Source organism: Doryrhamphus excisus, chromosome 23 (genome assembly GCF_030265055.1).
Source record: "Doryrhamphus excisus isolate RoL2022-K1 chromosome 23, RoL_Dexc_1.0, whole genome shotgun sequence".
In the NCBI taxonomy this organism is placed as follows: Eukaryota; Metazoa; Chordata; class Actinopteri; order Syngnathiformes; family Syngnathidae; genus Doryrhamphus; species Doryrhamphus excisus.
In genome coordinates, this window is record NC_080488.1 from 11,652,596 (window position 1) to 11,667,500 (window position 14,905).

General features: G+C 41.1%; 1 protein-coding gene across 6 annotated transcripts in view; it reads left to right on the plus strand.

Moving 5' to 3' along the window:
* Positions 1-12,242: 12,242 nt before the first annotated feature.
* LOC131110147 (rho guanine nucleotide exchange factor 9) overlaps positions 12,243-14,905 on the plus strand; it is a 36,318-nt gene continuing 33,655 nt past the window's right edge. For all 6 annotated transcript variants that reach the window (XM_058062913.1, XM_058062915.1, XM_058062914.1 and 3 more), the window contains exons 1-2: positions 12,243-12,470; positions 13,093-14,775. In XM_058062913.1, the coding sequence (XP_057918896.1) occupies positions 13,165-14,775 (1,611 nt within the window). In that variant the 5' untranslated portion in view covers positions 12,243-12,470; positions 13,093-13,164. The remainder of the gene's footprint in view (positions 12,471-13,092; positions 14,776-14,905) is intronic.

The window sequence follows — 14,905 nt, forward strand, 5'->3', positions numbered from 1 at the left end:
GTGATCACATTCGTCAGTAGTGTAAATAATAATAATAATGTTCTGGTGTCTGGAGCCACACAGATGTTTTTTTTTTACATTATTAGAGCCCTGTAGACATGAAATAACACCCCTATAGTCATCTTTACACTCCTATTATTCTTTGTGCAACTCTTATGCTGCAGGGACTCGAGACGACCACAAAGTATTGAGCTAACTAGTTAGTCTTGACGTCATTTTCTCTAAACTAAAGCCAAAAATATACCACTTCCACGTGGAAGTGCAGGCTGCATAAAAGGATCAATTGAGAGCCTTTGATAGAAATAGACATTTTACAAAGAGTATTGGGAATGATGAGATACCCGGAGAGAGGATACACAAGTGTTTTGATCGGTAATACTAATTAGAATCCAACGCTTCGTAAAAAAGGGTGCATTAAGTTAAATTACCCGTAAATTCAAAATCACTTAGATGCATAGCAAGCCAGCCATTAACTCATCCGCTCTTATTATCTACCGGGCTTTCACTTTGACCTTAGCATTCCTTTCTTGACATCATCACAATGAGACTGATGGTAGATATTGCTTTAATTAAGTCTCTCTGTCAAGTTGTTTATATACGGAGAAATATGACAAATCCGCCGCAATGAATGTATCGCGGCGTTGGTGTCACACATAGTTGATAATTATATATTGTGAGCAGGGCCAACCTGACAAAAGACATACATGCCATATGCAGACAACAGGGCGAGGATAAATCAACGTTTAGTTTGAACCAACGCTGTGGAAATATTTATCCCGGAGAACAAACGATGTGTGCGGCAAAGCTGCCATATTGGGGGAAACAAATAAGGCAGATTAACTGTTCTGGTGATGTTCTGTTTCCAGACATGTTCTTTTGGGACAGATGGAGGCAATGAGACATGTAAAGCTCATTGTTATCCCAGAGTGGGCATAGCCACATTAGAATTAATCACACAAAATAAGACCGAGGAGCAGTGTGCTACATGAACAAAAGTCTTGGGACAACGCATCATCATTTTTGTTTGCTGTGGAACAAACTAATTGTCATTGATGGCCTCATCACAGTTATGGCGGCGCTCAGACGACCGTTTGTAACAGTGACTATACTGTATATGAATATATTACCATCCATCCATTTTCTATACCTCTCTCTAATGAAAGAACTTTGACGCTGTCTCTGCATCTTGGGGTGCCTAAATGTGACACTTTTTTGTTAACAATTTAACATCATATTAATACAACCATTACGACATATAAGTAACAAAATCAACAAAACAATAAAATGATTCCCTTTAATTATATCCAATTGTTGGAGCAAGATAAAGTCAATAGTGTATAATATTACTTGTTTTAGTTTGTCTTCACAATTAGTTTTTCCTTACGTCTCTGTATTATTAATGGTCGAGTCATTTTTTTAATTTATTCCTTTTCCCTAAGAAGGCACATGGTTCATAGTGCAATTTTAATTTCCTATTTGCCCCTTGACATGTTTTTAACACCTTCAGGAAATGAAGAAAATGTAAATGTAAGCAGGTGATATATTGTAATATAATCCTTTCAGACATGCTGGATTGTACACACGTGATGTTCCTTTAAGCACATCTGAAACAAATAAATCATATCGTACCAAAATGTGTCTGGTAAAAAAAAAAAAATCCGGCCTGCCTACTGAAGGCCCAGGTACCAAATGGACCACCCGCCACTGTTCATAATTTATGATTGATCCATCTCCATCAGAAGTGTGGGATATGAAGATGCTGATTAGGGAGCATGATACAATAAAAGGCTACTCCAACATGTGTAGTTTAACTGTAAGGTGTGTGTATGTATGTGTGTGTATGTGTGTGTGGTGGTGGGCGGGTCTGAAAACCGGTCAGTATCCGGTGTGACCATCATTTGCCTTAAATACTGTGCAGAGCATCAAACATGCACAATGGCAAACATGTCTGTTGACTATGCTGTGTTGGCCCATGGTGGCGGTGGGTGGGGTCAATGTATATGTTGGCATATGTTATGGAAAATAGACACAAGTGCATTTTATTGATGCCATTTTGAGACACAATCGTAAGCCAAATTGTTGTGTCATTCATCATCAACTATCACTACATGTTTCTGCATGCATGAGGCCTTTTATAGTGGCCAACTTAAGGCACAACTGTGCAATATTCATGTTGTCTAATCATGTATGACGAATGCCCACTAACACATATTTGTGAACAATATTTGATGGAGATGGGCATATATATTTTGTGCATATATAAAATGTAAAGCTCGTTGAGTTCAGCTCATGAAGGATTGTGTTCATACTTTTCATACTTTTGTGGCTATAATGCCAGATGTAACTGGTCAGTGAGCTTTCAACTCAGCAATGTTTATGTGGATGAATGCAAAAACAATAAATAAACCCACACATACGTGGAAAACTAAACTCAGCACCATGACATTGAACCACAGAAGGCATTTTGTTTTAGCTTAAGATGTGCAATTTCCTCCTGTGTTATTAAAATTGTTATTGTTTGTTATTTAAAGATGATTATTACAGTTAGTTTAATCGACAAAGGAGGACAGCAACCACTTTATAGGCAACTCTCCTCAAAAGAAATGTAAACAAACATCCCTGATAATTCCTGCATAGTTTTTCAGCATTGTCCATTGGGTCTCTCGCAGAACCTAAAGGAGAGTCTATTGCACTATAAAGGGAAGCATGAAGGCATGGCTGGTAAGTAATGCACTGCAGACAAAACCTTTTTACATGTAAATTGAAGGTGGCCTTTTGTAGCTCACAGAGTTTGGCAAATGGATGCTGATGCAATCCTGCGGGAACGTTCATTCCGGACACATGCTTCCTTTTAAAACAGTATACACATTATCATCCCGGTGGAAGATCAAACAGATGTAGACTACACATTTTTACACTGACTTAGTTCATTATTAGTCTAAAAAATATTCATAATTAACATTTGTATTATTAATATAACTACATTTAACATATTCAAGCATCAAACTGGCAAATATAAGGCATTCAGAGGACGCATTCAAAGATGATGATGATGGTATTCTACCCTGGTAACTCGGCGTCAGTGATGTTCCCGTAACGTTCGGTGAGACACACAAGCACAAGACCTGATCACCAGAACAACAGGCTTTTATTGCAGGTTTGAATGACATCAGGATTTCTAACATGGGCTATACTGTTGTGTCCGTAACCTACATCAAGCTAAGACTCTGAAGACTCTGAACCCACTTCCTGTCTGGATCACCTACTCAGCTCCCCTTACACGAGAAGACACTATAATCACAAACACAATAACATGAACACAAAAATGCCCTTAAGGGTCATTCCATTATAATGATGAAACTATAATATAAATTAACATGTCTGAGTCTATATTAATATGCCTTATTCGTGTCTTAAAAGACTCATTTTCATATGTCTACTATACTGGGGTATATCTGTGTAAAGGTGATTATTATTTCATGTCTAATCATGTTAAAATCCATACTCGTGCTGTAACTATGAACATATTTGGCACATTAGAAATAAGGAATCCTATTCTTGGAGACAAAAAGTTCAAGTTCAGTTTTTGCTCAAATTTAAAAATATATATTGTATATTTGCTAAAACAAATCAGCAATTTTGCAGGGTCAGGAATGCTGGATATGCTGGGATCCACTGTGGAAAGGTGAATTCCGTGTAATGCTATGAAAACAATCAGCAGTGTTTGTGAAAACAAACCCATTGCAAAATCATTCAGGTCCACGTTCCATCTCGTCTGGGCATCATTACTCTACCATGCAGGTGTTTTTTTTAACCCTCTGCCAACTGGTCAGCTTCACCGCCTGATTAAAATCGGCCTCACGCACGCACGCCACGTGCGTGCTTTTCTCATATTGAAGTCAGTCTTGCACAGCGAATAAAAGAAAACATATTCCGTATCCCTTTTCAAAAAGCCACCCGCATTTCACACGCTGTGTTGCAATATTAATCCTGATGAAAAGCCGAGCAGGAATATTTCATCTGAGAAAATATCCTCCCTTTCACCTGCAGTACATCCATATGCTGTTAAAGTTCATCAACTCCGAGTCGCACAGGTCTGGAAGATCATCATCAAAATTGAAAAACATTTACTTTTTACAGATTGAGCTCTTTAGCATATGAAAAAGAGCATATATTTTATACTGGTCACATTAGTCCAAGAGTGTCAGAATTCAATTCACTCTCAATAATAACCAGATGCTGATCCGAGATGTTTACTTTTGCTGTCATTCTTTGGGGCTAGCTTATTCACACTGCATAACCAATATGAGCAGACCAAGAGATACCGTATCTTTAATGATTATTATCATAAAAACAATCCCTGTGTATATGCACACACCAGAGGGACCATCTAATTGAATCCATTTCCTTTGCAGATGATGGATTCACCTCCTGTCATGGTGGATGTTGTCTGATTTCCACGGTCTCATTTTGTGGCTTATCGCCGCCGCTTTTTCTTCATCTACCGTCGGCCCCTTCGCTCCGTCTGATGGTCTCGCTAGCATTACCAACACCAGCAGGGAAATGATGATAATTGGGCATTTTGGGCTCAGGCAGCTGCTAACATGAAGGCGACGGGCTTTGGCTTGGAGTGTTGAAGCGTATTCAACAACCTTTACCCTAAAAACCACACTCTCTTCTCTTTTTTTTTTTTTTTTTTTGCTTAGATATACTGTATAGCCACCATGCATTTGGGAATGTGCACTCTGGAAAGATGGATTAAATGGCGGAAACATGAAGGATAAAGTCAATGATTAGACCTTATCCTGATAGACGCAACAGATGTATGTCTCCCATATATACAGATTAAAGAAGCTCTTATCTCGCCTCTTAACGTCTTTAGCAGGGATGATATGCTTCACTGAATAATAAATGAGAACGATCCGCTTGACTTGTAGCTTTTAATTTAGACCAAGCCATCGCATCATTAGGTATAATGATTGAATTAGGTATATTAGGTATTTTAGGTATATTTTAGGTATATTAGGTATTTTATGAAATTTAATTTCAATTCGGTATGTATATTTTGTGAAATTGCTTTGCAAAAAATGGAAAATCATGACATTGAGTACAATTTCTCTACAGAACATGGCAAAGCTTGGAACCTCCGATCGATGCCTGTGGCTCTAATCACATCTAACTTTAATGCTAGCCACATCTCCCAGGACGATTTTTTTTTTTTTACTTTCACACAAAATTACCTCCAAGCCCAAGGCATGTTTTCCAAATATATATATATATATATATATTTATCGGTGGTCGCCGAATAAGTGTAACAATCAGGATCTACTGAATCACACAGGCTGGGTCTAAGTGGGCAGCATTCCTGCTTGGAATTATTGCACATGTTCTGCACCTTCATTACAGGGGGCCTGAAGCCTCGGGTGTCATTAATAAATGGCGGAATTCCGAAGCAGACACTGTATGAGGAGCCTTTTATCAACTTTGGGAGCAGTGTCTTATTGGAACCATCTAATACTAACCAATAATTCAATACAAGAGTGAACTGAACCTCAGAAGTCGAGTAGTTAATTAAAATCCTCAAAGCAAATTTGGCCTCTATCATTTCATCATTTTAGATGACTTCCTTCTGTTTCAGCGTTTCAGTGCAAATCCCACAGAAACCAGAATGTGCCTGTGTGGTATGGCTTCTGAAACAGATATTATTCTCAAATGTGCACTCTATCTGATTTGTAATAATAAAGGATTGTCTTGTCAACCATTATTCTGCCGTCCAATTCTTTGAAAGACCCAGAGCGCCACTATGTGGTGAAGAGCTTGCATGGCGCATTTGTGCATATTACGTACCATGAATGGGGCTGGCGACCAGTTCAGGGAACCCAACCGCTCGCCTGAAGTCAACTGGGATAGGCTCCAGCACACCCCTGCAAAGGATGGGTAGATGAACGCATGCAGAAATATGTGTTCATGTTGCACATTCATTCATTCATTCATTTTCTACCGCTTTTTCCTCACGAGGGTCGCGGGGGTGCTGGAGCCTATCCCAGCTATCTTTGGGCGAGAGGCGGGGTACACCCTGGACTGGTCGCCAGCCAATCACAGGGCACATATAGACAAACAACCATTCACACTCAATGGACAATTTGGAGTCGCCAATTAACCTAGCATGGAAGCCGTAGTACCTGGAGAAAACCCACGGAGAACATGCAAAGTCCACACAGAGATGCCCGAGGGTGGAATTGAACTCATGTCTCTTTGCTGCGAGGCCTGCATACTAACCACTCGTCCACCGTGCAGCCAAGACAAGTCTCATTTACAACAACAATGGATGTCCAGTAACTTTTTACTCTTAATTCTGACAAAACTGAGATGTTGACTATTGGCCAAGCTAAACAGAGTTGCCTGGTAAAGGACACCACTTTGTTTTGATGAAAGCATCATTACCCAAATTGACCCAAAGTGAAAAAAATCTGAAAAAAACACAATCTTAAAAGTACATTGAGAATGTTACCAAAACTGCATTTTTTTTTCATCAAGATACTGCCTATTCTATCCACTACAGATGCAGAGACAGTAGTCCATGCATTTGTTTACTGTAATGTGCTGCTTTCTGGCCTTATAATGTTTATTTTGAAAAGCCTGCATTTAGTACAAAATGCCACAGCAGTACTCCTCACGAGGATGTGTACGTTCAACCATAATTCTGCAGTACTAGCAATAACTTCCATGGGTTAGCACCAACTATTTGCTTGACCTAGTAGTACCTTATGCTCCGTCCTCAACCTACACCCACAACACGCTGGTCCTGAGAGCCAGAAAGAACTATTTAGGCTCTAGAGCCTTCTCTATTCGGGCTCCAACACTATGGAATGCCGTACCTCCTGATATTTGTGTGGAAATGTTTGGGTCCCGACTCAAGACTTATTTTTACACTTTAGCATTTAGTTCCTGGCCTGTTTGACAACTATTACACTTTAAGTTTAAAACGTAGTTCACTGCTTCTGCTTATGGTTCGGCCAGCAAGGCCGTCTCTACTGACCTTGACTGAACACTGAAAAATATCAATCTCAACAAGCCGGTATCGGTAATATCAGTATTTGAATTGATGCGCTCCACTGAACTGGGAATACATTGAGAAAGAAAAGCAAAGACCAACATAAATTATCTCTTTCTGAAAAAGAATGGAAATCTGAAAACAAGATTCTACACTCCTACAACTTGGAGCCTAACCCAAATTTAGACCAAAAGGGACTGACAGCTCAGTCCCATGTCAGCTTCAGCACCACTTCACTACCAAAGGCTATGATATGTATCATTCCTGACAGAAAAACATCACAATCAAATAAATTCCAAGGTGACAGTTTGAGTTGCATCCTCTAGATGTCTCTCTTCACCCATGTGTAAAACTGGAGCCTTTTGCAAGCCCTTCCATGAAGTTACGTCACCACAGTAGAAAGAAACTGGCCATACTAATTGCCAATGCTCCAAGACAAAGAGGGAGGGGTAAACATTAAGGCCTATCCATTGTCCAGAGGCTGTATATGTGCAAATGTCCACTGCAGATGTTTATCATTGGATTTCACCAAAAAGGTCTACATAATCACTGTCAGATGGAATATATTTAAGAATATATTTATATTTCATATTGTTCTGCATTTATAGTGGTGCTTTGTTTGTTAAGTTAATAAGTTTTTAAGTCAAATTCTCAATACTGTACTGTTTTTTTAAATTGAAATTAAAAAACAAATATAATAATAGTGCCTTGTGGCCTCATAAACGATACGCTAGTATAGCATCACCAGCTGTACCAACTCAAAGAACGCAAAACAAAAACAAAAAAATCATGAGGTCAGAGGTCAACATTTATCACCAAGATAAAAGAGACAACTCAAAAGGATGACCAATCACTGAGAGGAATGCCAGCATTCTATCAATCACACACTAATTACGTACTAAGTCACCTCAGATCGCCCGTCTCACCACTAAGCTGTCTACATCATGTTGTGGAGACACGGGAAGATCTGCAGCATTTAACAAGCGATCCCTCCTCTGCTGCTCCATTCCACTCTCTCTCTCCTGTGGGATTCATTCAGGAGCTTTGCTCTCCAAAGGAGCAGAGGCACTCAAAAGACCTGAAAGTCTGTTTTGTGCCAGACTGCCTTTTGCATTTTGCCGCTGACCCACAAACAAAGTCCAGCTCAGCCCAAAGGATTCTTCTTCAGGAGGATAGCTGTACCAGATAAACAAAAAAAAAAAAACAGGTTAGGATAAAAAAAAAAAATCCGCAGCTTTTGGCTTCTCATATGTAAGTCCAAAACCACCCATAATAAAGAATTTGACAAAATGACCACAAAAGAAGCCAAAAATAAGTCATGGATGCTAATTACTGGTAAGAGGACATTTTAACTGAGGACCACAGAGTTGGGATTTGAATTCCTAAAAAATCTGCTGTTTCCTTTCTTGCTCTGGAACAGGAAGTAGAGCTGTGGTCGTCTTCCGTTAGTGTTGTTTATTGGAACCCGCCTTCCTGTTTTCAGATTCTTCCTGATAAAGGCTAAAAGTCCCCAGCTGGAAGCCCCCCCGTGTGCACACACATGCTTTTATGACTGTAGATATTCCCATTATTAATCACATTCAGACTTAGCCTCTTTCAAAATCTCTCAACGTTTACACAACGTTTGTGTATCTGTCGATACACAAACAAAAGCTACAAACTGATTGCTTATCCCATATGGAGATGCAGTCAACTTCAAAGTGGTTCAATTGGTGGGATAAGTGAAAATGCAGTGTGTGTGTGTGTGTGTGTGTGTGTGCGTGTGCGTCAATGATAGTGCCATGTGCAACTAGGCCAGGGAAGTATGCAGGTCAGCACCCAGGGAATGTCTGGAATGTCAGGATAAGTCCTGTGCCTGTTTTATACAGAAGGTCTGAAGAAAATGGTCATCCATGTCTAATCATGTCACATCAACTATGGAGCCTTTAATGCAAAAGCAATAGCATTAAACACCTTCTTAACTCAGCATTCTTAACATGGAGACGGCCTTCGTCCGAGTGTTCCCAAACACCTGTCCTGACAACAAAACGGAACTCCCAGCTGTTCTCACACAACATCCACACCTCCTGGATTGAGTTCCCATGCTTCAGTAAGCCTCCCATTTGATATCGCAGCATATCTACCGGCATCCACCCACCCCCGCCAGTCCAGTCTGGCCAGCTTTTTCATGGCAGCCTGTTTTCACTCAGCAGCTTTGACAAAGACTGGTGAAATAATTACAACTGGGCTGAAACTCAGCAAGTGTTTGTCTCCCGTAATCTCCACCAGTGAGGACTGTGTCATAGGAAGAGGAGGAAGAGGTCGATTGTTCTGAAAATGAGAAGCCAATGACATCATTTCAAAGAGTTCTCTTAATCTGTTCAACACTTGCGATACATCGGCGACACGGTCAACTGGCGGCAATTTATACAGACAACAACAAAACAAAAATGAATCATTTCAGCAACAGGCCCTGCTGGCAGAGCGTCCATACGCTTTTAATCTTGCCTGCCATCCATCACCGGCTTTCCCTTGCCGTCTCACACATTGTAGCACACGTTAAAACATGTGCTTTACTTTGTAAGGTACTCCAGATAGCTGTTTCAGGCACGCATGATCCAGACCAGGATGTCTTGTGATGGGAGGGGACAACAGGAAGACTGCTTGGGGTGCTCAGGAAGTGACCGAGTATGTGGAGAGAAAGGAGGGAGGGAATGGAAGAGAGTTGAAAAAGACAAAACACGAGTCAAGGTTATCGAATTAATGCATGATTGCAAGCTGGTTTTCAGAGGAGAGACCGATTGGAGGAAAGGGTGCCGTAATTCCTCCTTGGATGAGTTATAAGGAGCGTAGCACGTAAATCACCATGTCGCTAAGTGCTCAATGCAGCCCCACGGCCGGGGAGCAAAGAGTAGCTCCATGGGTAGCAAGGGAAGCATGGACACACAGAGATATTTACATACAGTCAGACAGACTTCCTGGCATTGTCAGCCCGAGAGCATTGATGTCAGATCCACTTCTTCCTGTGCAGAAGGGAGAACACCATGCGATGACAATGGGCCCAAAACAGGACAGAGAGGAAATGTTTAAATTTAGGTCCCTTCTTCCACCATCTCCTCTTTCTATCGGCCATGAAGCTATGGAGCTGTTTAGGTTTTGTGAATTCCTTCAGTTCCCCGACCCCCTGAGCGCCCTCTCCCCATTGTGTGCTTTCAATGGAAGGATTTTCACATTCATGGCAAATCCCAAAGGAGGATCAGCTAGTGAGACCAGAGTTCAGTCAATTACTTGTTTTCACTGACAAATATGCTTTAGTGTAAATCTGTCTAACAAATAAGGATGCGGGCAATCCCGGCACAATTGTTGACTTTGGATTTTTAGCAGAAAAATATATACAAACAGCACTGTAAACTTAGATACAGTGGTGTGAAATGGTGTTTGCCCCCTTCCTGAGTTATTATTTATTGACATGTTTGTCACACTTAATTGTTTCAGATCATCAAACAATTACTAGTTAACAAAAATTAATCAATGGCAACACAAAATGCAGTTTTTAAATGAAACGTTGTCATTAAGGGAGAAAAAAAGAACCTACAAACCTAAATGGTCCCGTGTGAAAAAGTGATTTCCCTCCTCCTTAAAACATAACTTAACTGAGATGAATTGAGTTCTATCAGTCTGGAAAAGGTTATAAAGTCATTGTTGTTGCTTTGGGACTCCAGCGAACCACAGTGAGAGCCATTACCCACAAATGGTGAAAAAATGGAACTCATCCAAGAGGTCACAAAAGACCACACAACAACATTCAAAGAACTGCAGGCCTCAGTTGCCTCAGTTAAGGTCGGTATTCATATCTCCACCATAAGAAAGACAAAAATGACCTGCATGGCAGAGTTCCAAAACTAAAACAACAAACATTTAGGTTTGTCTCAGTTTGGCCAGAAAACATCTTGTTGACCCCATCTTGATGACCTTTTGTAAAATACTCTGTGGGGTCTGACAAGACTAAAGTTTAACTTGAGTCCCAATGCGTGGGTCCCATTACATGTGGCATAAAAGTAATTTAAAGTAACAGTAAAACATGGTGGTGGTAGTGTAATGGTCTGGAGTTGTTTTGCTGCTTCAGGACCGGGAAGTCTTACTGTGATAAATTGAAACAACCTCCCAAAAAACGTTAACCATCGATGTTAACCATGTGCACGTCAGTCATGTCAACGCTGTGGTGATGTATGATGACATCATGTTGGGAACCCTCCTTTGTTGGTGTTTGGATGATAGGTCGGCAGAGGATGAGTTATCTTACTTCACATATGTAGACCTATATTGTGTACAGCGGATCCCTGTGCATCGGTATCAGTTCAGCACCACAGTAAACTGCAACAATAATAAACATCAAGTTAAATGGATGTCTTCATAAGAACAACAGCAGTACAGCAGCAATTATTCTTGTAAAGTCAGATTTGTTTTGATTCAGCTCATGTATTGGATCTCATTAGATTGGGCAAGTGGTCATAATGTTGTGGCTGGTGAGTGTGTGTGCCTGCATGATAAATAGAACGTGATTTGCAGAGATGGAAAGTAATGGATTTAATTTACACACATTATTGTAATGGAGTATTTTTTTTTTTTACTAAAATCTGTACCTGTACCCTTTCACTAAAATATGTTTTCTTTAAATTACGGTATCAATCAATCAATATTTATTTGAATAGTGCCATTGAAACAGTCAAATATTTTCCAAAGTACTTTACACAAAGCAACACAATCAGGAAAACAGAAGTAAAAAGTTGTGATTTAAATCTTATCCTTATCAAATAAGGCACCTGGAAAGATTGATAACCACATATTGGTAAATTCTGGAAAAAGACGATTTTATACTTAAATTCATGAAGGTGAAGAACAGTTTGTACCATGTTTTTCCAGAGTACTTTTAACTTTAGTTACTTTTCACCATTTTTTTACCTGTGCTGGAGTAAAAATAAGAGACATTTACTAGTTACTATTAACTTGAGTACAATATTTGACTACTTTTTGCACGTTATTCTCCTAAATGAATTGCTTTGAATCTAATTAGACTTTGCAAGTGTACCTAATGTTGTGGCGAGTGAGTGTAGTTTCCACGGCGTGTGCGCTCGCGGTCGTGCGTGCGCATGCACAGAGCACCAATCAGTGCGTGGGCGTGTGCGCGTGCTCGCAGGCCAAGAGTTCACCGGTGTGTGGCTAACTGACTGAGTTCCTTCGGTCACTACCGCGGAGGTTCGGAGGTTCGGAGGTGTAAACCGAGCCGGACAGGATCTGGTGGGGAGTCGCCGCCCGCCACTGAAGTGCTGCTTCGCCCAAGGATGTAGACTAAGCCGCTAAAGTCTTCCGGATGGAGTTTAAGCCGACTTTTTGTTGACTTATGGACGCCAGTGACGATGCCATCTTTACCAGCGCAGTAAGTGAACGCCACTTTATTTGCCACTTGTAGAACTCCAGATTGTTTTTATCGTTTGATAAAACAATGTGATAAGTTTATCCAAACGAGAACTTGCCTTTATAAATTGACGCACAATGTTTGCACTAATCTGTGGAGTGTTACAAAGTGTCAGACATGTATCTTAAAAGGGGTGATATTTGTGAGCGTCATCATTTTGTAGAAGTACAGGGGGCTACATTTATATTAAAAACACCTTGTGACTCATTCTAAATCTATCTATTGTCGAGATGATTAAATCAAACAAATTAATTTAAAAGACCATCTTAATTGAAAAACATCCCAGGCCTGGTACAATATGTTTCTGTACATATATATATGCATATATGATTGAAGGGATTATGCCTGGCATCTGTTTTGTGAAGGCGCTTATATGATGACGTCACAGCCGCTTGAAATAACAAGACGTCGCTGTAGAGTGTTTCCATGACAACGCTGCCTCCTGGTTTAAATGCTGGTTTAAAGGGGGCTGTTTTACAAATAATTACTGCATAATCTGGGTCAAATCAGAGGGGAGGGAAGTGGCTGGTGAAAATGTCTTTTGACTCATCATAGAAAAAATGTATTTATTTTCATTTCGTAGGTGTTGATGAGAGGGAAGACCAAGACATGATGGTCATTGGAGCTGATAGCTGACACCGTGGGATGAGAGAGGATGGAGAATATTGACAATCCAGCCCCAGAGAGTAACAACCCTAACGGGTTTGTCAACCGAGTGTTTAATGTTTCCCTGGATGTGGAGAATGAGACGAGCAGTGTTTATATTCAGGAGTCTGGGTCAGGGCCTGCAGAGATGCAGGGCGAGACTCAGCCTGCATCTTTTCAGACCCCTGTCAAGGACAGACAGGAGGTCAACCGACGACCTCGTGCCGCTGGGGGCATCTGGAAGATCTTGAACCGGAAAAGAGCTGTGTCAGAGCTGGAGCGAAGACCCCACTCCATGATCCTCCTTGGGGAGGCTTCCATCCCTAAACAGTCTTTTGCTGATAAAGTTCGCTCATTTAAAAAACTTAAATCCCCTTCTGTGTTTAGAGGGAAGGCTGGGAAATTGTCTAGTGCCAAGCTCAGCAGCTCCTTGGTGGATGAGGAGTCTTTCTGCCGAGACATTGGCACGCCACAGCAATCCAGCAGGGGTACACTTAGACACCGTGGCAAGAGGCATTCATACGCTGGCTACACAGCAGACTTTGACTGTTCTTTTGAAGACATTGACCTCACAGCTCCGATAGCTGACCATCAACCTGGTGTGGTGCCGGAGACTACAGTTCAGAATGGGTGCAAACCATCAGAAAGAGTTTCCTACTCAAAAAGAAGCCACAACAATTCAACAAACTGTAATAAAACGGCAGGCTCGTGTGAGGAGACAAGTGTTAAGACAAGCAAAAGTAACCACCAGGGTGCAGGAAGGCGACAAAAAGATGTGTGGAGTTACCTGAGGAGGATCTCTCTTCTGGGGAAGGCCAATCCTGTCTACTCAGAGAGGAGCTTCGATTCGGAGCTCCACTCTCTAGATAAGACCATCGACTCGGACTACGGTTCTGTAGACCTTGAGAATGTCAAAGACTACCAAGCACAGCCCCCAAAACATTCTGACATTAAGGGCCATTTTGGTGGATTGTTTAAATTTTTCAATAATGTAGCAGAAACTGCCAGAAAATGGCGGACAACATCCCGCTCGTTCTCACCTCCAGAGGATGAGAAGACCCCAATTAGCTCTCCTCAGGCCTCTCAGCGCACAGTCCACAAAGTTCACAGTGTGACCCTAACACTTCACAGTGAAGGGCATCCAAGATGTCAGAATACCCCATCCTCATCATTGACCAGTAAATCCTCACACTCCAGTAGTTTTGACCCAGCACAGGCCCCAGCACCCGTGACAGGTAGCAGATCTCCGAAGGTTGTCTTAAAAGCTTTTAGGGCATGCTCCGTATCTGGAAGTGTCAATGGCCTTCAAACTTCAGAATGTACAAGCAAACATATAGCGATAACAACAAACCACATGTCCTCGACTATAATAGAGAAGCATATCCCTGACGCAGTTACAAACACTGAATTGGAAAAAAGCGCTGAGCACGACAGGAATCCACTAAACTGCTTTCATCCAGGAGAAAAGGGAGAGGAAGACAGGGGAAATGAAGAAGATTCCAAGGATGCTGCTCTTTGCTCCCACCAAATACAGGAAGGGAATATCCAAGCACATAAGGATGGTAAAGAGAGCACAACCGATAGCGTCCCAGCCTCTGATTCAACCGAAGAGATATTCAAGGTATGCGATATCAGTGTAGTGCTGTATGTTTATTACCACATTTCACTAAATGCCGGGTCAGTCAAATAATGTTTCATATTAATGTCATAACCCCATTCCATCGCAGGCTTCTCCTCGTCATTAACACTGT